The 23,743-nt window shown below is 37.9% G+C and overlaps 4 protein-coding genes, 1 non-coding gene and 1 pseudogene across 7 annotated transcripts; 3 read left to right on the top strand and 3 right to left on the bottom strand.

The window, feature by feature from the left end:
* Positions 1-2,505: 2,505 nt before the first annotated feature.
* On the top strand, positions 2,506-5,717 carry LOC114748422 (probable signal peptidase complex subunit 2). 3 transcript variants are annotated; one of them, XM_028936810.1, is made up of 6 exons: positions 2,506-2,604; positions 2,752-2,900; positions 3,419-3,500; positions 4,151-4,293; positions 4,395-4,538; positions 4,614-5,717. In XM_028936810.1, exons 1-5 carry the CDS (start codon positions 2,524-2,526, stop codon positions 4,489-4,491), a joined length of 552 nt encoding a protein of 183 aa, XP_028792643.1. In that variant the 5' UTR covers positions 2,506-2,523; the 3' UTR covers positions 4,492-4,538; positions 4,614-5,717. The 3 variants fall into 3 exon arrangements, with proteins under 3 accessions (XP_028792643.1, XP_028792645.1, XP_028792642.1); XM_028936812.1 differs by having other exon boundaries at positions 4,151-4,229; positions 4,395-5,717; XM_028936809.1 differs by having other exon boundaries at positions 4,395-5,717.
* Positions 5,718-9,726: 4,009 nt separating this feature from the next.
* LOC114748420 (coronatine-insensitive protein 1) lies at positions 9,727-13,695 on the top strand. The gene is given in 4 exon segments (XM_028936806.1): positions 9,727-10,299; positions 10,302-10,692; positions 11,838-12,309; positions 12,617-13,695. Coding segments are annotated over 4 exon segments (1,779 nt in total). The 5' UTR covers positions 9,727-10,205; the 3' UTR covers positions 13,439-13,695.
* A 922-nt stretch (positions 13,696-14,617) lies between these two features.
* Positions 14,618-14,690, top strand: TRNAR-CCU (transfer RNA arginine (anticodon CCU)). The gene has a single exon. It is a non-coding gene; the product is annotated as a tRNA-Arg (tRNA).
* A 616-nt stretch (positions 14,691-15,306) lies between these two features.
* On the bottom strand, positions 15,307-18,385 carry LOC114748513 (laccase-22-like; annotated as a pseudogene).
* Positions 18,386-20,047: 1,662 nt separating this feature from the next.
* On the bottom strand, positions 20,048-20,575 carry LOC114748511 (uncharacterized). The gene has a single exon (XM_028936941.1). The coding sequence runs from the start codon at positions 20,573-20,575 to the stop codon at positions 20,048-20,050; it is 528 nt and encodes a 175-aa protein (XP_028792774.1).
* A 643-nt stretch (positions 20,576-21,218) lies between these two features.
* LOC114748445 (sedoheptulose-1,7-bisphosphatase, chloroplastic) lies at positions 21,219-23,743 on the bottom strand. The gene is made up of 8 exons (XM_028936840.1): positions 23,565-23,743; positions 23,340-23,459; positions 23,043-23,228; positions 22,606-22,687; positions 22,288-22,509; positions 22,048-22,148; positions 21,866-21,937; positions 21,219-21,743 (listed from the first exon to the last, which is right to left on the bottom strand). The coding sequence occupies exons 1-8, from the start codon at positions 23,661-23,663 to the stop codon at positions 21,462-21,464; spliced, it is 1,164 nt and encodes a 387-aa protein (XP_028792673.1). The 5' UTR covers positions 23,664-23,743; the 3' UTR covers positions 21,219-21,461.

Genomic DNA, 23,743 nt, shown 5'->3' with positions numbered 1-23,743 from the left:
CCAAGCCCATTAAATTTGGGGCTCTAATGCAAATAACATAACCTGTGGGTTTTAAATGGTTATTTGTAATTTTTCCTTCAAAATATGGATAAGGACAGACGGGGCGGTAGTTTTATTTTCAGAGATAGGATCAGTTTAAAATAAACTGATTCATTCAACCGGTTTTACTCTTCCCGCCTGCGTCTCTCCTCTCCTCCAACACAAAAGTGCATTTGCTGTGAACGTTGATTCCCATTCCATTGCTGTGATCGGAATTCCGCGCGTGGCTACCTAATCTGAGATTACTTGACACTTCAGGTATGCCCGAATACCATTACCTGGAAACACTGTATGGCCACCTGCTATGGAGATCTGATTCTCAGTCCATTTGATATGCCGGACAGAAAACCTAGAAATTGAACTCATGCCCGACATAGTATCTATAAACTGAACTCATCCATTAACAAGCCACTGCAAATGAGGAAATTGGAGACATGCAGTGCTAGAATGCCAACTCGATAAATGGAGTCCTGCAGGGGCAAAATGTCTCCCATTGCTTGCGTATTCGACTTAAACATAGCTATCGCATAAAATGAACATGTAGTTTAAACTAAAGTATGAGAATTTTGTTTTCATCAAAATCATGGTTTTAGTTATTTCTCATGGTAAAGCAAACATGTTCGCTGTGTGGTTCATAACAATGAGTTTGGATTATTTGGAGAGGACAAAAGAGTGTTATTGAAAATGTAGAAAATATTCTCTCCCTGTTCCCCCGTGATAATATTTCAAGGCATATTATCATTCAAGTTCTTTCGAAATGTTCATCAAAATTTCACCTATTTTTTATGTTGTTATTTTTGAACGACGGGGTGTAAGTATATGATGTTCTTGATCTGAACCTAGGATTTCATATAACAAGCAGCCGATCTCCATAATATTTTTTTCCCCAAGTCTTAGTCAAAACTTTGAAAAGCTAGGAAAAATCCATTCATTATCCGGGTTTAAGTTGTACGTTGATGGCTTGATCTTTTGGCTTTTCGGGCAATCTCTACATTTTTGTGGTTTTATCGTCTTTACTCTTTATATTCATTTATTTTGTGTGCATGAAGATGAAAGGACTTGGATTCTCTCCACTACCATTCCCATCCTCTTCCCCTCCACTACCCTCATTTTCTCTTCACAACCATTGGATCAAAACTCCAATGGTCCAGATTTAATATTTTATAACATTTTATAAAAATAAATATTATGATAAAAAATAGATAAATAAATTTAAACTGTTAAAATTTAATCTGAACAGTTCATAACTACAAACTGTTATTATAGAGCACATTTTTTCTAATTTTTTTTATTATAATTGTGAACTGTTCAGACCAGATTTTAACAATTTAAATTTATTTATTTATTTTTTAATAACATTATTTTTATAAAATGTTAAATCTAAACCATTAGAATTTTGATCCAATGGTTATAAAGAGAAAAGAAGGGTAGTGGAGGGGAAGAGGATGGGAAAGGTAGTGGAGAGAATCCAAATCCGAGAGGTAGGGGTGTTCAATTTGTCTCGTTCCGGTCGTCAGTTGTGGTTCTTGTAAGTTCAGGACAGCACGGGACGGGACAAAAAAAAATTCTGGACGGGACACTAATCGAGACGAGACGTGGGACGAGGTCGTCCCGTCCCGTTTTTTTTTTTTCTTTTAAAAATTATTTGTTAATAATTATTATTAGATTATTTAATTTACTTATTAATAATAATTCTTATTTTCATAGTATTTTTTGCTCTTAAATTGTAGTATTATCTCAATAAAATCTCCTTCCTTAATAAAATAATTCATAAAGTTATTATATAGTGTTTCTTTTATGGTGTTTTTTTTATAGTATCGTTTTTACACCTTTTTTATACTATATAATTAAGTTTTTTACATAATATCTTTTTTATAATATTTTTATCTTTAGAAACCCAATGAAAAATAAATATTATAACACAAAAAGTTCATATAAAAAATTATAATATTTTTTTTATATAAAATGGAGATGGGATACGAGAAAAAACTAGGACAAGATGTCCTGTCCCGTGAACACTCCCATTGAGAGGAGAAAAACCTCACTCTTGCCACTCGTAGTTTGCAAGAATAAATTTATTATATTTGAGTTTGTGTTTTGAGAACGTGCTTTTGTAACTTGAGTTAAAATTATTCTCATATTGTAATGATTGATGGTCTTCAAATACTTATTAAATATTGTATATTGCATATAAGTCTGAAAAATAAATTACATTAGTTACTGTATGTATGATGAGGAGGTGGTTGGTTTAGTTTTTGAAAAATAATTACGAGATAGGTGGTGAGAAATTTTGTCGAAAGCTCAAAAGCTCAAAACCACTTTGTACTGCTAGACTCCCCCCGGGAGAACTGGCGTTTGCGCGTTACACACCAAGTACAGATTGAGGCCGTCTTCAGTAGTAGGGCATCAGGCCCGACTCCGAGCCTGCGATCCCAAGCTAACCCAAGTGCGCTGAGTCTCTTCGCTCAGACAAGCTTTCCGAAAATGGCGTCCAAAGCTCCGAAGAAAGCTAATCTCTTGGATCATCACTCCATCAAACACATCCTCGACGAATCTGTCTCTGAGGTCCGTTCAACCCTAACCCTGCCTCGTTACCCATCTTTTCCGTACCAGATCTTATCGTTCTGAAAAGTCCTTTTTTTTAATGTTTAATTTAATTGTATAGTCGGTGGATTAATTGACCTTTATGTGTTTTTTTTTTTCCTTGTATAGGTAGTGACTAGTCGCGGATTTGTGGAAGATGTGAGATTGAGCAACGTTAGGCTGTTTATTGGGACGATCATTATTGTCATTGCTCTGTTTGCCCAGTTTTACAAGAAGTTTCCTGAGAACCGGGATCTCCTCATCGCCTGCATTGTGTTATATCCTTTTCCAGGCTTCGTTTTACTTTCTCTCTCTCTCTCTCTCTGACGTGATTGAAGAAGCTGTAGTAAACTGAAAATGCGCCCTTTGGTTTATTCATGTCTAAGAAATGACATTTGAAAAGGGGAACACTTTGGGCAATAGCATTTAAACAATCTGAAATTAACACTAGAGCTAAGCAAATTTAAAGTTACCGAGACTCTGTCATGTTGGCTATTGGTTATGCAGCGTGATAAAAAATTAAAATGAGATCTTAGCTTTTCGTTTTCTCATTTCTGGTTAAACCCAACGATGAGGTCGAAGGTATGTAATCTTAGAATTTTGAGGCCTCGAAATACGCCATTATGCATATGTTAACGTGGCATCATCTCATGGCTAGACAACCTTATGCATGAGTTCCTGCTCATAATTTTTGTTCTTTCTCATCTTTTTTAATTCCGTAAATTACTCTCAATCATCTGATTTTTATGTTTTACTGACATTGCTTCAATTGGGTTTTCATCCTTAACTCTGGCAAGTATATAGCCTTCAACGGGTTGTTGCAGTTGGTTACATACACAAAGGAGAGGAATGCTGTTCTGTTTACATATCCTCCTGTTGTGAGTTTCTTTTAACTTGAAAATCCCGTGTACTCTAGAATCCCATAGTCCCATTTATGCATGAGGAGTAGCTGCTTTTTTTTCGTCTTGCATGATTCCGATGTATTATTTTCCATTAAATGGTTCAACTTGAAACTTCTTTTGCCTCCCTTCAGCCATGTACGTATAATATCTAGTAGTGTTAGAACTTAAACACCTGTGCTCGCTCTTCTGCGTAAGGTTCACATGGCACTGTTAGAATATGTGGTATTTTTTTTTTTTAATCCTTCATTGAATGAAGGTTAGAATCTTTTCTCTTCATCTTTTATGTAATACAAATTAAACGGAAAAACAAATTTCTTGAAGTTCTATAGCTCTTCATTCTGTATTATCAACTAGGTGTGTGGTCCATCGATTTTGAATTTATTTTCAATTTATAGAAAGAAGAGAATGGGAATCATACTTTTGAGTATCTGACAGAGACATTGGCCATCATTTTTTTCACGAAAGTAGCGAGGCTGATGCTTCTTGTGGGTTGGTCGTGGCAGGATGTGCATTTGTATGGCCTTGAGATGTTTCAAGTTGCTTTGCTTCTTTAGAACGTGCCTGCATAATTGGGTGATTTCATCATCTCGCAATTTGATTTTTTCTAGCTGTAATTCTTTGTCCAGGCATCCTTCACCAGTACTGGATTGGTAGTCTCTTCAAAACTGCCTAGATTTTCTGACGCATACACACTTACCATAGCAAGTGCAGATCCAAAATCAATTTCTGCGAATGAACCAGTAAATTTTACCAAAAGTGTCGCCCGATGGTATTCCACCACCCCCCCCCCCCCAAAAAAAATTTGCTTTTGAAGCACACATTCCCTTTTTAAATCAGAGAATAATCGGTATGACTCTGTTTGGATCGCAGGTTCACCAAGGATGGAGTTTTGGTGGAGGGCCTCTTCTGGAAAGATGTCGAGGCGTTGATAGATCAGTATATGAAAGAGCCTAAGAAGGGCACGTGATCTATGTCGTGGCCCAGAATTGGGCTTGGCTCTTTGCTGGAGGCAGTGTATGGATGGACATGGTTATAAATATTGTTCATTGGAGTTTATAGTTTTATTCATTTCTAATACTCAGAATGCAGGGGAATTAAGCTTTTCACCAGCAGTAGAACGCAGTTACCTTCACAGGTCGTACAGAGGAAAGATGAAACCTGTAGTCTTCTCTGGGTTTTCTTGAAAAGACTATTATATCTATCTGCCTCTTCGCATATTCGAATATGTGAGAACAAAGTGGGGTGAGGTGCTCATATCGCCTGCTAAGCGGCGTCGTTTTGCAGAATTTGTAATCCCAGCCGTCAAAGTGAAACAAACGATCGCTACAGTGGACTTAAAGTCGCATTTGACTCCAGCGCCTCTGAATCTATCGTTATCCCGGTACCGTTTGGCTCAAGGAGGATTTCTTTCTTGATGGAATGAAAATGATAATTATTTAGATTCAATTCAGTGAGAGGAGCCAAATCTTCACAATCAGAGCGTGTAGTTCTGAGAGCGTTGGTGGCAGCTTTTGTAATCCGGGACGTCCACATATGAATCTCCGCTATCTCTACCTCCACAATTTTTGGTCTTCCTTGCTGATGCTTCTCACCAGAATCTTTGGTCTGCATCCGAAATATTTCCAGTTCCAATAGATAGCGGGGCCCCAATTTCAGGATGTAAGTGGTCTCAGAGTAGAAGATTCTGGCCTGGTGCCAAGCTTTGGTATTTCTGAGCCCACAACCTTACTAGCATTCTGTGGACGCAAGAACTCCAGAATAACAGAGCGATCTAAAGAATAAGAGATGAAGAACACCACAGAGGAGTCTCCCCCTTCCATGAGAGAAATAAGAAGCTGAGCAAACTGTTAATTGTCATTTGAGCTTTCCTATTATCATCTCTCTTGAAAATTTTCAATGGAACGTATATTGGGTGATCGTGGTGGGTCTGCTTAGCAAGAGAATCTTTCTAATGCGATATAATTTACATTCCGAAATAGGAACTACGCTGTGTAGCCATGGAGGTCAAAACTTATCCGGGGGTCAGGCAATGAAGGAAGAGACGCTTTACCAGCATAGTCTTAGCCCCGTTTATTTAGTTTAACAACATCTTATCCCCATTGGCCATTTAAACGACTTTGGTTTTATAAAGTACTTTATTGTTTTAGATAAATGCGTAAATGCTTATTACTAAATTATTCATAAATTTTAATACTCGTGATTACAAAAGTATAATACGATAAATATGTAACTTGGAAGGTAACTTATTATCCGTATAGTTGCTGAAAAATATTATTGGTGTTTTGTTGTAATTAGATAATTTGTGCTTTGCCATTGTGTTATGTTGCAACCGTTGTTAGGAGGGGAGGGGGGGTGTTAAGTAAAGGCAGCCCGCGCTATGACAACTGGGTTTGCAATCGATTCAACTTTTTGAGTGACATCGACAAGAACTTTGTGTTATAAATTAAGGATGGGAGGAACAATGAAAATGAAAGCGAATGATTCGTCGACAAGAAAGTAGTGAGATCGACAAAAGTGGAAGATTTTTATATTTATAGATGCTATCGTCCTCCTTTTATATTAATTTTTGGAGGAGATGATGAGATGCCTTCAAGAATGGACCCCGCGCGCATAAACTAGGAATTATTTTATTGTATTATTATATGCTTTGATGTGTGGAGGTATCACTGTAGATTTTTATTTTTCATAAATTTGGAACTAATTCGCGAAGGGCTCAGGAAGAAGACAAAATTAAATGGAATCCAGCGAGTGATTGCAACAGAAAGCTACCGGATGGCTTCAACAGTTGATATTGTGGAGGGTCAGATTTCAAAGTGGCTTCGCATGATATTCTGCGGCAAGCATGTGCCACTGGTAATAGAAAGCCCTATCCACTCAGATAATAAGGACACTATTAGATACTCTTCCGGTTATAAATATAAGACCCATTTTATAATATAATTTACACTATAAAATAGGTCTTATGTCTATGACCAAAACGAGAATTAATCAAGCAGTACCGAAACCGGATCCCTTTTTACATATTTCTGTGCAAATCCGGTTGTTTGCATTTGTATTAGGCGTCTGAAGTTAGAGCCCAGGGATGTTGCAAATTAAACTGGCTAGTAGCTGATTGGGTGATGATGGAGGGGTAGAGAGTTCTTGAAATGGATATTTTGAAGATGTGGCGCAGACCAACTTTTGGAGTCAAGTTGGAAGCTGAGGGGTAAAGAGACGCATGTCGCGTCTCTCTCGCGGGTCTCCACTCCACATTTAACACCAGCCTTCTCATGAGTCATACTGACATTCACTCTCAACCATCAAGGTTTTGTTGCCAATTAAACGCTGCTCACTAAATGATACTTCTTTCTAGATATGAGACTTATTAAGAATATTAACCAACTTAGTTATTTATAAAAAGGTATATTGATTTCCCTAATAAAATATCGTTATTTGCAATCAATTGGGAGAGTTTTTATCGGATCATTTGTATATACTGGCATAGGATTGGTGGGAAAGGGGTTTCTCCCATTTCCTTGCCGTCCACTTTTCATTTCCACCATCAATTTAACAGCATATATAGATACTTGGTCTTCAGAACGGAGAAAAAACGTGAAACACACCCCCCACCGATCTTTTGCTAGCGATGAGGAACTGCTCTCCCTATATGCTCTTTTACATTCTTTTGTTTGGCTTAAATTAGTAGCTCAACGGTACGTAATAAATAAATGAGACTATGTAATGATGAAGTGAGTGGAGTGTGGTTATGGCAAGAATTTCTAAGGGGACAAACCGCAACTACTCCTCGCTGCTCTCCAAAAACTAGCTATCTTCATAGTTCAACGTCATGTCCAAGACGCATGATTTATGATTTTTTTTTTTTGGATACAAACACTTGGCACTCGGGTTATTGAGATAATATTGAGCTAATCATGAAAGTTTGGCTGAGAAAGAATTGCTTTGTCTAAACTATGAACCTCATTTGTCCTGATTTTCTAAAACTGAACTTATTTAAATTTTTCCTCTCTGCCCTCTTTGTTCCTGATCTAATCTAATAAGGGATCAGTGCGCGGACATAAAAAGTAGCTGTGAATAATATCTTGTTGTGCTGTTCGACAGATCTCGCGGCATCCAACAGGCTTAATTTGCAACAAACAAGCACTACTCAAGTGTAAACCGTGAGGAGGGAGGAACACGAAAGGAAAAAGGTGTGGTTAGGGCGAAAACGAAGTGGGGAAACAGGGTACTCAAATCATGAAAATTCATAATGAGGGTGACTAGCAAGTAGTTCGGTCTAATCATTACATGGTTTATTCTTTGCTTCAATTGAAAGACAGGGAGAGGGAGAGAGTAAAACAATTTGGATACTTTTGACAAATGTGGCATCACACATAAACTTGATGGCTTTATGCTCTGCAAGTCAAATAAAGTAAACCTGCAGCTGCATGGCATTTCTTTTCCTGCAAAAGCAACCCCATCATTACTCCTCTCTTCTCACCTCACGTTCCTCACCCTCCTCTCGTCCCTTCTTCATCTAACTCACTGGTTTCAGCTGGTACGAAGTCAATCCAATAATACTTAAGGTACTGCTAATCACACTTATTGTCCAATCGGTCGAGACGTCGTTTCCATGTCAGTGGTTCAAACTGATTGAAATAACACAGTGTAATTAAAATATATAGAAAATTCATATATATAATATTTAATAAAAGATGCTCTGATTCATCAGTATATAAAACATTTGTTCCTTGAACTACACATAATGCAGCATAATGTACTTGCTAAATTACAAATTTATGGGCTGTTCCTTTTTTAAAAAAAGAAAAGAAAAGAAAAAGAAAAATCAAATGGAGCTTAATAATGGGAGGGTTTAGAGTATAAAATTCAACCCGATGAACTCATTCAGTTAAAAAATCATTAGTTCATTGATCAAATTGGAGGATGCGAGTTGGGTTTTCATGCCACGATATTTGAAAAAAGAGATGGTAACACGATGATACGAGAGAGAACAATAGCAATATGGATACAACTTCATGGTGTTATTCGCACTTCTAGATGACTGGCAACATCAATCTCGGCATAGGAGTCAACACATTATCTATAAGAAACTCTGAAATTTATTCCACCACAGAAAATGGTGGACAGACAGAGACTTTGAAAGTTGAAACTTATGCCTTGCTTCATAACGAAGGCCAAGTGAATAAGCACGCGTACGCACTGATATATAATAATACTACCTCCATTTTAAATATAACATCCACTTTTAGTATAATTTGCACCACAAAATATATCTCATACATAGGATGTAAGGTAGCATAAAGGTTTTCAGTTCCGTTAGATGATTAATATGTTTGCAGACATACGAGGAAAAAAAGGAAATTTTTTTAAAAAAATAATTACAATAAAAATATGTTGTCTTCTGTTTTTTTGTAAGTATAGTAAATCGTTATTAAAATATAAACAAGACTATTTTTAAATTTTAAAATTTTAAAAAAAAATTTCAAAAAAACCGCAGGCGGAAGTATTTCGATAAACCTGCATGATGTGATAAAAAAGTCAAAACAGTAGTCATTTCTATTACCAAGAAATTCATGCGTCAGATTAATTTGAAGTCCGGTGAACGTGTCGAGAATTTGATTTTTTTCCCCCCCAAAATTGTCTGAATTTTAAGGCATTAGATTATTTATTCAAAAGAAAAGGAAAATTGATCACCGCATAAATAAATAATTAATAAATAAGCGGTACTCACTCATCTTACGTGCTGATAATATATTGGCAGGCTGACACGGCATAAATTAGCTCAAACAATATATTATCATAAAAATATGTTGGGGGGTTTTATTTGGTGACCAGAGAAAATATGTTGATAGGATGACTTCCCCACTTTGACCAACGAAACGATATTGGTAGATTGGTTGTCAAAGCACAGGGCAAGTTTTGTGCCTTTGTCCTGAGCTCGACTCACCATCGGCGTCTTGTCATCCCAAGCTCATTAATCTTTGGCCTTCGCATCCTTTGCTACTCAACGAAACAGTCAAACCCTGCCCCTTTCTCTTTTGTGATTCATATACCCCCCACTTCGGGTCCAATCCAATCATTTCTCTCAAACTGTTCTCGTTCTCGCCGTCCGATTGTCCCGATTCCTTCAATCTTAACCGTCAATTAGCCCCCTCCCCCGATGTGCTCGGCTTCACCTTTTGCATCAGCAACTCGCTGCTCCCTTCCCCTGCTATTGGTCGGGACTGCGATTCATCCCCGATCCGATTGGCTCGTCTTCGGTGCAAAACTCGCTGCTTGATATTCCTCGACTTCATTGTTCACTGAGCAGTGAGCACCTCTCTTCTCTGTCCTGTTTCCTGCCAGAACCCTTATGCGCCTTCCACGTATATCGAATTTGCGGCGCTGTGGTTGGTGTGCTGGCCCTAGTTGAAAGTGCGATGGTCCGGCTTTGTTGCTTTTCGATGTAGTGAACTATCTGCGTCTTTTCTGATTTCAACGTGATCTTTCGTTTTAGTTGTTTCCTAGAGCTACTTTTCGCAGTGGGATTTTGAAGCTTCAGAACCGATCTTCATCGTCAGGTTTAGATCTTTGAATAGTTTCTTTAAGTTCAATCGTGAAATCCACTTTCTTCTTCTGTGGGGGTGAAATTTTTGGCCTTTCGAGGCATTTTCTTCATTCTTTTGTACAATTACAATTCTTTCTATGGATAAGGAGGATCGAAACGGGAGCAGAATGTGTGCTCGGTTGTCCGATGTAGTTCTCGACTGTGTTATGCCTTATATTCACGACCCCAAAGACCGGATGCGGTTTCTCAAGTTTGCCGGCGATGGTACGAGCTTGATTCGTTGACGCGGAAGCACGTCACAATTGCTCTGTGCTACACGACAACCCCGGACCGGCTCCGGCGAAGATTTCCGCACCTGGAGTCTCTGAAGCTGAAAGGGAAGCCGAGAGCGGCGATGTTCAATTTGATACCGGAGGACTGGGGAGGCTACGTGACGCCTTGGGTGAGGGAGATTGCTGAATATTTCGATTGCTTGAAGTCGCTCCACTTTCGGCGCATGATTGTGAAGGACTCGGATCTTGAGCTTCTCGCTCGATCTCGGGGACACGTCCTGCAAGCTCTCAAACTCGACAAATGCTCTGGGTTTTCCACGGATGGCCTTTACCATATTGGCCGGTCTTGCAGGTAATCTTGGCCAGTCGTTTTCATATAGCTCGGATTTTGGAGGCTTCTAATTGAAATTTATATGATTTTCTTTCTCATTTGCTTAAATTTAGTGAGTTAATTTAAGTTGATCAATTCTACCTTTCAAGTTCAACTATAAAATCATGATCGGTTGTCTCGACGAGTTTGTGACTTTTGCGCTTAATATAAATTAACCTATAAGCTAGGTAACGTGCCTGGTTCTCCAGTTAGAGGGAAGAAGGGGATGGGGCATATCCGGTTGAAAATGTATCAAAATCTCGCCCGTGATGGGGCGTAAACTTAGGTTGTATTTGTGGAGTAAGAACCCCAGTTAAAGTCTAGGGAAGAGACGTAGGAGATCATTTGGCTATGTTTTTATTTGTACTTTTGGATCTTGAACTATGTGTTGCGTGAAAGATTCAAGCTCATCTCATTTCTTTTTCTCCGGAATTTTAAGTATCTTATAACTATACTTCATAGAAACTTGCTGTGGTCTAAATTCTAATTGACCTGCAGACTATATGACGTGAATTGGTAACGCCTGTTTATTTCTTAAAATTTAAAATGTAGGATTTGATGTCATATCTGTGGCGTGGATCACCTCTATTTATTGCTTAAAACTGGTTTAGTTAATGCACTCAACTTATAACGCCTGCAGATTTTCTCATCTTGTTTGTAAATTCATCTTGATTTTTTTGTACCAAGTCTCTCAGATAGCAGCTGCATTTTTTAGTGTTTCTAGCAGTGAGCGATCAAAATAAAGTTTATATTCTTTAAGAAAATTACTGCTTACTAAGTTTCACCTATGTGCTGTTTCTTTTTTTATGAAAATCATTCATTTTCATTTTGTATATCTTGTATGAGAAATGGTAAAGTTCTACAGCTTAGAGGCAATGTGTTACTGTTATTGTTCACTGAATTCATATGCCATCATTTATAGCCTCATTTAGTTTCCTTTGCTCTTTCCCTGATCACGTACATAACTAAGATGACATCGTACTGCATTTGGACATAAGCTTCTGACCTGTTAGTTGTGTGTAAGAATGTTTTCAGTACGTAAACTCGACCCGTTTCTTATCTGAATTTGTGCCTGCAGATATGGATGAGCATGACTCTAATTGAAACTTGTTTTCCCCATTGTGTAGGGCTTTAAAAATTTTGTTTTTGGAGGAGAGCACAATTGTTGAGAAAGATGGCGAATGGCTGCATCAGCTTGCCACGAATAATACAGTTCTCGAGGCTCTAAATTTTTACTTGACAGATATTGCCAATGTCAAGATTCAAGACCTTGAACTTATAGCTAAAAATTGCCCGAATTTAGTCTCTGTGAAAATTACTGACTGTGAGATCTTGGATCTCATAAACTTCTTTCGACACGCAACTGCTCTAGAGGAATTTTGCGGAGGTTCTTACAATGAACAACCGCACAAGTACTCCATTGTATCATTACCTGCGAATTTAAATCGACTGGGGTTAACCTATATTGGAAAGAATGAAATGCCGATTGTTTTCCCTTTTGCATCTCTGCTCAAAAAGTTGGATCTCCTCTATGCGATGCTGGATACCGAAGACCATTGTATGCTAATCCGAAGGTGCCCAAACTTGGAAATCCTTGAGGTTAGTTCCTAGAGATGATTCTCGATTCAAGTTGCTTATTTCAAAAATGAATGTTGTAGTCTTCGTTTTGTTGTCTTCTAATCTCTCTTGCCTACACCGGTCCATTGATTTTGTGTGTGTGTGTGTGTGTGTTATGCATATGCATGCATCCGTATAATGAGCATCCACAAGAACAATCATGGTTGTATGTATTGATACAAAACTCCTTAATCGGACCGAAGGAAACCTGGAAAGTTTTACGATTTTAAAATCGATTGAATTGGATGAAAATATTCTGAGAAGTACCTTTTTCCCCCCTGATGGACAGTCAAGGAATGTAATCGGAGATAGAGGGTTAGAAGTTCTTGCTCAATATTGCAAGAAGTTAAAAAGGCTGAGAATTGAACGAGGCGATGATGATCAAGGAATGGAGGATGAAGAAGGGGTTGTTTCGCAGAGAGGATTAATTGCTCTGTCGCAGGGCTGTCCAGAACTAGAATATTTGGCTGTTTATGTATCAGATATCACAAATGCAGCTCTGGAGCAAATTGGGACTCACTTGAAAAACCTGTGCGATTTCCGGCTTGTGCTGTTGGACCGGGAAGAGAGAATAACGGACTTGCCACTGGACAACGGAGTGAGGGCGTTGCTGATGGGATGTGACAAGCTGAGGAGATTTGCGCTGTATTTGAGACCTGGGGGTTTGACGGATGCGGGGCTGGGTTACATCGGGCAATACAGCCAAAATGTGAGATGGATGCTGCTGGGATATGTGGGCGAGTCGGATGCGGGGCTGCTGCAGTTCTCGAGGGGGTGCCCCAGCCTTCAGAAACTGGAAATGAGGGGCTGCGCCTTCTTCAGTGAGTACGCTCTGGCCGTTGCTGCCACGCGACTGACTTCCCTCAGGTATCTATGGGTGCAAGGCTATGGAGGATCTGCGTCGGGGCGAGATCTTTTAGCCATGGCTCGCCCATTTTGGAATATTGAGTTGATTCCTTCCAGGCGAGTTGGTGTTCACAATCATGCTGGAGAGCTTGTGTCGGTGGAGCATCCTGCTCATATTCTTGCCTATTACTCTCTTGCCGGACAGAGATCTGATTTTCCAGATACTGTTATACCTTTGGATCCTGCCGCATTCGTTGACGCCTAGAGTTAGTTTGTATATATACCACATTTGTCTGTAACTCGCTTCCGTTTCTCTTCTTTTTAACTTCTTTCTGAAGGGAGATAGGGTCCTGCTTTCCCTTTTTTCCTCTGCAATTCCTAGACATTGTTATTAGTAGTGTCTTGTAATAAGCTTGTTTTGTAGTCCAGAAACGCTTCTCCGGACCCCTGCACTTGGTTCCCTTTTCCGGCGAGATCCTCAATTTTGTGAATAAAAAAAAAATGTAAGGAGTGTTTTCTCTATTCCTCCCTTGATTTTTCTCTCTGTCCGCCATTTTTAAACTCCTCCAGCTTGGGGAAAGAAAGGATGAGCCCGAACCATCCGAAACAAATCTGCTTACCCAGTTCATTTTCAAGACTTTGAATTACCAAACGATGCGTTCTGCTGCGGGTCTGTATTGTGATTCTTCTTACCTTTTTGGGTTCAAATTTATGGGGCTGGATCTCGACTCCTGTACAAGAATTAGGCATTTCTAATCGTCATAATCAGTTCGAAACTCTGAAGACTTCGGTGGATTCTGAATCCAGATGCAACAATATTATTACCAGCTAGTTTTGATTTTGGGCTTTAGCCCTCCTTTGTGCAAAAAAATTTCAATATTCGGGTCCAATTTCAAATTCATTCATATACCAATGAATAAGACGCCAAAACTTCAAATTCTGGTTGGCCAATTTACTTTTATATTCAACATTTTTAATGAATTTGAACATCGTTCACAGTCATCCAAAATTAATCAAGTCGTTCAACCGAACTCTTGTTTGAAAAATTACTTAAAAAAATATGTTGAGCGGACCATCTCCTTTAATTCATTTAGATTTTGTTTGTATTGACGGAATGTGACTGGCCGACTTTTATTATGTATTCATTTCATTTATATTGAATAAAATTGTCTTTTTATATTAAAAATTAATATCCGTAAAATTATTTTATTCATAATTATTCAGTGAGAATCACAAAACGAGTTGACGAATGGCCTAGAATCATCCGAAATAAATCAGATTATTTCATAAAAATAATTGCTTCATCACAATGCTTGCGCGCATTACCTCCCTATGCTATGTAAACTACAAACTGTTTCCTAGGCCAAGTTCATTTATGAAATGTTTAAAGTGCTTGAACTCACTCTACTAGATGAATAAATAACACCGTATCAAATCCAAACCTGCGCTTGTAGCTCAGTGGATAGAGCGTCTGTTTCCTAAGCAGAAGGTCGAAGGTTCGACCCCTTCCTGGCGCGAATTTAGTTTTTGGCGTTACCTTAACTTCATATACGGTGGTTTTACTGTTGGATGTTATGTGTTTTACTTCCAAACTAAAATGACGTTGATTTGTGTTGTCTTTTTAAATAACACTGGATTAAATTTGTGTTTTTGGTAATTCTTTCAGTTATGTATTAATTTTTTTTCATTTTTGAGTTTGAAATTATATATTATCTTGAATTCAAAACAAATATTTTTATGTATTTGCATTTCATCATACCCTTTGAATTTGAATTTGATCAGGTTAATTTTGGTTCAAATACAATTTTTGTTTGTTAATGATTGGACCACAATTTAATAAATAACTTTTAAATTACTGTCTCCGTTACTATAATAATTGATCATACATAAATATTTTGAATTTACAATTACACATGGCACCGTGATAAAATAATTTGAAATTCTGGTTTGCGACTTAAATTATGCACTTCATAATTTCATATGGAATCGTCAATTCATCTCAAATTTATTAATTTCTAGTAAAATTCGATCTCTTTTTAAAAAGAATATATTTGGAGCTTTGTAATATTTCAAACAAGCTATGTCCAGTGCAGAGTGCAGAATACACTCTTAGTTGTCATTCACGACTTTGAATCAGACGCCCTGCGACCCTAGCACTTTGGAAGGTGGGAACAAAGACTCACTGGGGCCCTTTCCATCCTCCACCGTGAAAGCCATCTTAAGTCCCCAGCTTGTGTGTACCTCCAAATGGCAATGTATAAACCAGACACCTACCACAACATAAGCCAAAACAAAGTTGATAGAATGAAATTTTTCTGATGCAACTAGTTACTCTATTCTTGATATCAAACTCAAAAATGAAAGATATGCCAGTAGCTACCTGGGTTGTCTGCCCTGAATTTGATAGCAGTCCATCCACCTTTAGGTAGGGGTAAGCAAAACCTAACTGTAACAAAAAACCGAACCGAACCGAATTTAATTTCAGTTTTTCGATTCGGTTATTTCGGTTTTTGGTTACATATTCGGTTTTTATTTTTATAATAATCGGTTTCAGTGTTCGGTTCGGTTAGTAGAAAAAAAATCGGTTATAACCAAAAAAACCGAAATAAATATATTATATATTTTATATTTAATAAATATATATGGGATTATGTGAACTCTTTAAATATATTTATATTCAATAAATATGGTTATAATAAATATTATTGTAATAAATCACATTAAATGATGAAATATTTATTAATTAATGGTTGTAATTGTGTTTTATTATTAAATCACTTTCATATTTATATATTTCGGTTAATCAGTTAACCGAACCGAAATAATTCTGTTAATTCGGTTTCGGTTAGTTCGGTTATCGGTTTTGATTCGATGTTTAAAATTTGCTCTATTTGTTATTCGGTTAATTCGGTTATCACTGAAAACCGAACCGAAAAACCGAATACTCACCCCTACCTTTAGGTGCCTCCACAGTGTTTCTCTCCATCGGATCAACAAGATTAAAGCTCTTTGGATCATTTTGTGGATCAAAATTCCCTAACCCACTCCCAACAACAAGAGGATGGCTTTTTGGAGCTACCATTGCAGTGCCCTAGAGAAGGATTTGAACAGTTGAACTGAAATTCAATCTATATATTTTCGTGCCATTGTTGCTCTGGTTGTTATTTGGTTGAGTACCAGTATAATTGAAGACTCCAAGAGGGATTTGCAGGAAAATCATCCGTGTGAACTGCTTTTTGGTTGTAGTAATGTGCTTGAAGAAGAGCTACGGTTAGCTGGACAAAGCTGATATTTTTAATTGTAGATACAAGCTTGGTCCCGTTGACACGTGTCACATGGGTTTACCTCGACAGGTGTTGTGAAGAAAAGACTGTGGTCTATGGTCACTGGAACATGTGCAGGGTAGTTGTTTGAATTTAGTGGATATTGGGGTTGCATTCATAGGAGGAATGCTAGTCGGAACAGTTTTGGGATAAGGAGGTGTGCCTTTGTAGCGAAGCGTACCGATTGTGGTCAAGATGTCAAAGACAACAGGGGTGTCCATGAAAGGAATGAGTGCAATTAAGTACTTGCCAATACCTTGATTTGCAGTTAAGAGGGCATTTGTAGTTTGACCTGGGATAATGAATATTGGGTCCATCTGAAACGGCTTAACGTAAGAGGTGTTTGCTTCCACGATAGTCAAAACTATGCCTGAAAATGTCGAAGAAGAGTTCACTGTTCACAGCTGCATTCACAATTCGAAAAAGGTATGTCTTGCTGCTTTCAACCAAGGTCCACATAAGCTCCAAACTAGCACAGGTCCCCATCTCCAACAAATAGCTTATGTCATTTGCAGGCCAAGTTTGAATGTTTGAAAACACAATTTATTTCTATTGAAATTTTTTTTAGTTTTTAGTTTATAAACTACCTCCCACATATTTATGTACCTTGAGAAGTGCAATCGTGGACTAGTCATGAAAGGCCATTGATGGTATGAGCATCTGATACGTTCGGCAGCAAGCCAGTTATTGTTGACTGATTGAGCACAGCCTCAACGTCTGCTTTCCACCATTGACCCAAACTCAACACATCAAACACAATATCATGTATATGAACAACACAACCAAGACCCAGAAATGTTCACAAAAAACTCTACTTGTAGACTAACCTAGAATGATGACCTTCTCTTTGTGAGGTTTAGGAAATAGATAACAAATGCCTGGCTCATGTCAAATGACAATGGCACCATGCATAATGGCTCTTAGCCAAGTCACATGTGCATGCCAGAAGATGGTGCCTCTTTACCCTGAGATGGTGAAGTTATAGATAAAGCCCTACCCAGGCTGGATCAGGCATTGCATGATATATGCTGGTCCATTAGACCACCCAGTTTAGAATTGTCTGACTCTATGCCTGCCACGAGTTTGAAATGTAATGTAGTCCTATTACTATTGCAAATATTCTCCTTGTAATTTTATTAGCAGTAGTGGTTATCACTGATGGATTCTAACGCTGTACGTGACGCAGTTAGTGACCCATCCAATTACATTGTCGCCCTCTCTGGCGTAGAGGGTCAGACCCAGGAACTTCCCATAGACAGTGACGAATGATTTTGAGGAGCAAAGTTTTGTTGTGTTCTTCAAGACCACCTATATAGTGCACACATTGACCACCACAATGAATATGTTTGTTTGGATTCCTTTGATTTGGTGTCCTTTCAATGCATGCCCAGCAAGTTCATTTTACTATTGTGAGCATGTACGGAGATCTTTGATAGATACTATAGTGTGCCAGTTTTTGTTACTGTTATTTATGTTTTTCTTCATAAGAAAAGCAGAGACAAGAAACTGACTTGCACTTGCCCTAAACTCATAGTGACGAACCAAAGACTAAGCAAGTGCTGGAAAGGAGAGGGCCACCACAAACATCAATGCCAGAAGCCATGGCTCCATCCTCCTTAATTCTCTATGTGTCTGCGGAATGTTAGCAAGTGACTCACCACCTCATTTATAACTAACGAAACAATCTTGGATGCCATGTCATTTTATAAAGGTTAGGTGAGCACAAAATGGCAGGCATGCATATTACCAAGTTTTCTTGCATGCTACACAACACAAGGTGGTAGCCATTTGTCTGTATCAGTGTTGACCATTTCTGCTTTTATCATGTGACGGAAACCTTTTTGTGATAATTGAAACTAGAAACATACCCCGCAACTGCAAATCCCCATCACTTCCTATTTCCCGTAATTCTTGATTGATTTCTCTTTCTTTTTTAAGTTTCGTTTTCTCTGTCTGCATGTATTTCTGAATCTTTTTTCCTTTCTTTCACAACGTTAATATAATTTTTTATTCTTTAAATTTGTTCTTATTTTAGTTTTGATTCCTCAAGTTTCAAACTAAAAGTCGGGACAAAATGATCTAACTTTGATTAAAATCTACGGTTTGAAAATTGAGGGACTAAAATCAAAACGGGGACAAACTGAACCAAAAATTATATTAACCTTCTTTGAAAAGGGTATAAAGGATAGAGCTACTGTGGCTAACTTTCCATATGCTTATCATAATTTTATTCAACCATAATAACTAATAACAATTTACAAATATACTCCCTTAGGTCCTATATATAAGTTTCAAATAACTGAATCACATTTAACAAACTAGCAGTTAAAATTAATTAAAAACAATAAAAAGATCAGAAATATAATTTTTTTTCCTTCTAAATTTGCCTTTATTTATTAAGAGAGTAAATAAAAGAGGCAATAAATGAAAAAGTGATAAAAGAGAATATATGAGAGTAATATTAATGAAAGAGAGGAAGCACTAAATACAATCAACTAAAGGCAAAATAGAAAAAAAAAAAAAAGAGTAATAAATGTTCAAACAAACTAAAAAATAGAGTTTATATTTTGGGCCATACCCCTATCTAAAAGTAAAGCTTTTATATAGGACTGGAAGTACATTATGCAAACCCATATGATAATAAAAGTTGTTTATAATAATTTCATCGAAATTGTTAAATACAATTTAATACTGTAAATAAATATGTAACGAGAAAAGGGAAGAGAATATTATGTATTTGAGTTCTGCCTCCTCAATCTACTCGTGATTCTAATATTTGTTATTTATGATTAAAAATATGCCAGATAATTTAAAAATAAATTCATAATTTGTTTTAATAAATTTAAAATAACACCTATCCTATTTTTTAAAAATAAATCTCCACACTTTCAAATAAAGAAAAGTGCCCAACCAACGGAATAGTTCTATGGCCAGTATCGCAAATTACGATATTCTATCTCCGCGTTGCAAAACCGATTTGACATGGAAAAACACGCAAAATTTTTATTGTTATGAATAGGAGCAAGCTAAACAATTTAAAATAAATGATATAAACATATTATCTTTAAAATAATGCCTCATTTTCTTTAAAAAATAAATCTCCAGGCTTTCAAACAGAGAAACCAGAAATTTGACCATCCAACGGAATAATGATCAAATTATGATGTTTTATTCGGTTTGTGAAACCGATTTGACGTGGAGAAAGACGCAAAGTTTGTATCGAAAATTTTGAAGTTATAGTGGAAATCGAGATGGCAAGCAATTTATAGGGGCTTCTGATTGATCTCTTTGCCTCCTCAGCAAATCGAATTAACTAGTTGGATCAGAGGATTTAATTTAATTGAGAATTGACAAGTTCAAATTTAGACAAGGCATTAGTCAATGATCTTATAATCTAGTTACATGAAAGCCTTTTTTTTTTTTCCTTTTATAGGTAGGAGTTTTGCGGATTCGATCCTGGCCATGAGTATCTGTTCCTAATAAAAAATAAAGTGAGACGAGGCATTACATACCAAAGATCACACGTGCATCATATTTGCATTGATAGTACATTATGATGGCGGAGCATATTTTGATTCAGCTTCTGTGGCGCCCTCAATTCTATTAATGCAAGATTTATAGAGAAATCCCAGATAATCTATGATGCTATCCTCACACGCATCTCTCAAGGGGTTTTTCTCAAATGACCAGTGAACAAGAGTAGAGCCAAAGCCACAGTCAGCTAGGTTTAAGGAATTTACAGATCCGTCTAAACCTACACTGCTTGCTTCCATTCTGTAAACATAGCTATGTGATGAAGAGTCCAGGGAAACCAACCTCTCCTTGATCCATGACCTTTCTCCATCTGGTTGAGGGAACATAGAACCAGAGACGAGCCTGACATAGCCCAGCTCATCTTCTACTCCGGCCAAGCCAGTGCATCTTTCCACCATTGGCATCCACTCTGGGAGTCTTTTAGTTTGACAAACCACGGCCCAAACTTTGTCCAGTGGTGCACAAACCATGCCTCTAACTGAACCATGCCATTTACCATCTCCCACGCCAACATCCTCCACCTCATCAAGGTAAAAGTCAAGCATTTTCTGATACTTTCGATGATTTTCAGGTCCAATTTACAGCATTTTCGATCAACTCACATGTGATCAAGTCTTCTTTTTACTCTCTGACTTACATTATCTTTTTGACTGATTCATTCATTCATTTTTTCCTGAACCTTCTCAGAGGTGCGGGGGGGAGGAAATTGACCGTCAGAAGAACTAGAAAAGTCGGTTTACATTTACGTCACCCAGATAGACAAAATTAAAATGAATCGTATCACAACTACATATAACCATACCACGTTTGTTTCAAGTCCGAGGTTAACAACTTTGCACGATGAGGATATTCTTCAGGCAAACGGATCAGATCTTCGCTGTTAACTTAGAAGTAGGAGTCACTTCCCCTTTTCTATGAGCGCAGCATTTATCTTGTGAGAGTAATCGTGGGATTCAAAGCTAACCTTGTCCTATTAAATCGACAAGATAGCATGTTCTGCTTTCGGACAAATAGCGACAAGGCCAGACTTCGAAATTTTCATTTTCTAAAATGGTTTCTCTCTTTTTTTGAACATATCCCCATTACCTCGTCATCTCAAATTATGTTCTGCGATCACTCCAAAGACTTTGATAGCTGTGATAACACTCCCCTCGTAGAGCTACAGAAAACCTTATCTATCGAAAATTCTCTCATTGAAACTTTGATTTTGAGTCTGTATTCGATGAACCAAAATTCACAAGGCATTGCTTAATGGACAGTGAACTTGACGAGATGATCTCAGTCTTATCAACGTCAACTTAACTTTGTTATCACCATAAACTGAAAATATGTTACTAAATCATAACCACTTGTCCGTAAGATTGATAACAACATATATCTTTCTTCACAAAAAAGAGATGAAAATTTCCGATGGGATTGCAGCTCAACAGCTTAAGCAGCTGCTCCAACAGGAACACCACCTTTGAGTCTGGATGAACCGTAGAGAGTTTCTTCAAACCGGATGATCTCGTTCTTGGATCCATAAGCAACTTGAGTTCTCTCATCAAGGTTATTTATGACCTTGTCTAGCACAGACTGATGACCATCACTGCTGAAACCTCCTGCCTTTTCAATCAAGAGCCCTAAGGGAGCGACCTCAAACAGCAGCCTCAGCTTGGCTTTGGCTGATGGAGATGTCACATTTGTAAATACACCCTTCTCTTTCACAATAATCTGCACACAAGAGGAAGATATCTATAAGAGCATGTTCTGCCAGGATAAATGTTAACTTTCAATGATTTATCCCTAAATTGATTCCAAGACAAGGGAATATCATGAGAAAATCAAGAAAGGACCTGGTTGACGTCTGGTACCATTCCTCCGGTATATCTCAGTGTGTATTTTTCTTTCACATAGTAGTTGATCAACTGTATAATGATAAATAAATTAAGACGTAAGTGTTCACTTCCAAATGTCTTGTACAACATAACAGATTTAGAAAAAAGATTTGTGTTTCCTGATGGAAGACTAGGTAGACCTCATTATATTTAGGGTTGTCAGATGTGGCTCTCAAATTTCCAGGAGAGAAAAGTTTTCCTTCACCAATGTCTGTGGTCTCCTTGACATGTTGCCATTTTCCTGATAAACAAAACAGAGAACATTGTCGTTAATTTCCTGAAGCTTTGAACCTCTATCATGAAACAAAAAAATTTCCCGAATCAATTTTCACAGTGAATGGTTTCCTAAATTGTCAGAAAATGTAAGGCAGGGAGTTAACCTTCATCAAGAAGAAGAAATTCGTGTGTTCCAGGGTAGTCCTTAAGAGCAAGCACATATGTGGTTCTAGGACCAAATATTCCCATGGCTGCAGCAGCTTGATCTCTTCCAGTGACCCCGGTTAACTTCTCTCCAGGCCACACACCAAAGATTGTGCCCACAGTGAAATTTGTGTCCACAATACTGGAGCCATCGAGCGGGTCAAATGCAACACTAAATCCACCTGTAGTCGCATATTCACACAAATGGGAACCTCATATGCCATCACTATATATATGCATCCAAATCTAAATAGCTAGTTTAATATATCACTGCAGACCTTCAACTGGACCTTCCATGTCCTGGAGTTCAGGAACTTCCTCTGAGCAAGCATATTTGCAGAAGTGCGAGTGTCTTAAGGCCTATGCAGACAAAATTGGACATTCTAATTAGCTTCATTGCACATCCTTGGAATAAGATTTTATTCAAGATATCAAGAATTCAACTTTTATTATCCAGAGAGTTCATGGTTATCATAGGCAAAAAAAAAAAAAAAGGGTAGTTCCAAGTTTCCCACACCAGTAATGGTTCCCTAGATCAGGTTCTAACATGATAACGAACTTGGGCATATTGAATTGTAAACAATAGTGGTTGCCTTGATCAGGTTGTAACATGACAAGACAAATCAATCCAAAAGCTGAAGCCAAGCTATACAGCAGAAATCCTGAAGCAGTTCCTTTATTTAGTTTGAAACATACTGAAAAATGGAAATCTTACGTCAAAAAGAAGATTGTTGGCGAGCATATCCACAGCAAGCTGCTCGTCCCCAAAGGAATTAACACATTGAGTTCCACCGCAAGAAGCAGTCTTCACTTTGAAGGAAATGGTTCTCAATGCTTCTCCCATGCACACCAGCAACCGGATCAGTCCCTTATCCGGAGTTGCCTTTGTAAGGAACTCTTCCTAAAAAGCGCACACATTTAAAAAGATGACAGGATGTAAGCAACCCATAATTTCTTAGTCTTCACGCCGTTAAAAGTTGAAAACTTTAAGCTGCGTAAGCAAGCAACTCACCAGGGTGTCACCAATTTCACATCTGGTCACAAGCGAAGCATCCCGTGGCTTTGAAACCTTTACAGTTGATTTGGATGCCACTCTTAGTGACTCCCCGAATAAAGAGCTTGATTTCAGACTCTGTCATGCATAACAAACATTTTTGACAAAGTTTTTCAAGAATTCTTCAAATATTTACGTCATGTTCGGGGGAAAATGAAGGGGACACAAAGATAGCTTGTATACCGTGAATCCGAAAGACGGAGAGACGGACGGAGGAGAGTGTTTGGAAGAAACATTGGGTAGGAAGGTACCTCTGGCGAAGCAGGCAATGCCAGTCTCCATGGCTGCAAAACAATGTGCAATACTGCAGGGTGTGCGTTATTGCAGAGCAATGAGTGGAAATGGGAACGGGGAGAGGCGGA

Source organism: Neltuma alba, unplaced genomic scaffold (assembly GCF_004799145.2).
Source record: "Neltuma alba isolate B1F8T4 unplaced genomic scaffold, ASM479914v2 tig00005722_pilon, whole genome shotgun sequence".
Taxonomy (NCBI): domain Eukaryota; kingdom Viridiplantae; phylum Streptophyta; class Magnoliopsida; order Fabales; family Fabaceae; genus Neltuma; species Neltuma alba.
Note: the sequence above shows the minus strand (reverse complement) of the source record. Positions and strands in the feature narration are given on the sequence as shown.

Bases quoted from the DNA above. Each gene is read 5' to 3' on its own strand.
- LOC114748422 (XM_028936810.1), top strand. From the start codon at position 2,524: ATGGCGTCCAAAGCTCCGAAGAAAGCTAATCTCTTGGATCATCACTCC. The intron at 2,605-2,751 runs GTCCGTTCAACC...TTCCTTGTATAG, and splicing joins TCGACGAATCTGTCTCTGAG to GTAGTGACTAGTCGCGGATT. The intron at 4,294-4,394 runs GTATTCCACCAC...TTTGGATCGCAG, and splicing joins ACCAAAAGTGTCGCCCGATG to GTTCACCAAGGATGGAGTTT.
- LOC114748511 (XM_028936941.1), bottom strand. From the start codon at position 20,575: ATGCTTGACTTTTACCTTGATGAGGTGGAGGATGTTGGCGTGGGAGAT.
- LOC114748445 (XM_028936840.1), bottom strand. From the start codon at position 23,663: ATGGAGACTGGCATTGCCTGCTTCGCCAGAGGTACCTTCCTACCCAAT. The intron at 23,229-23,339 runs GTGAGTTGCTTG...TGCGCTTTTTAG, and splicing joins GTGAAATTGGTGACACCCTG to GAAGAGTTCCTTACAAAGGC. The intron at 22,510-22,605 runs GTCTGCAGTGAT...ATGCGACTACAG, and splicing joins CATGGAAGGTCCAGTTGAAG to GTGGATTTAGTGTTGCATTT.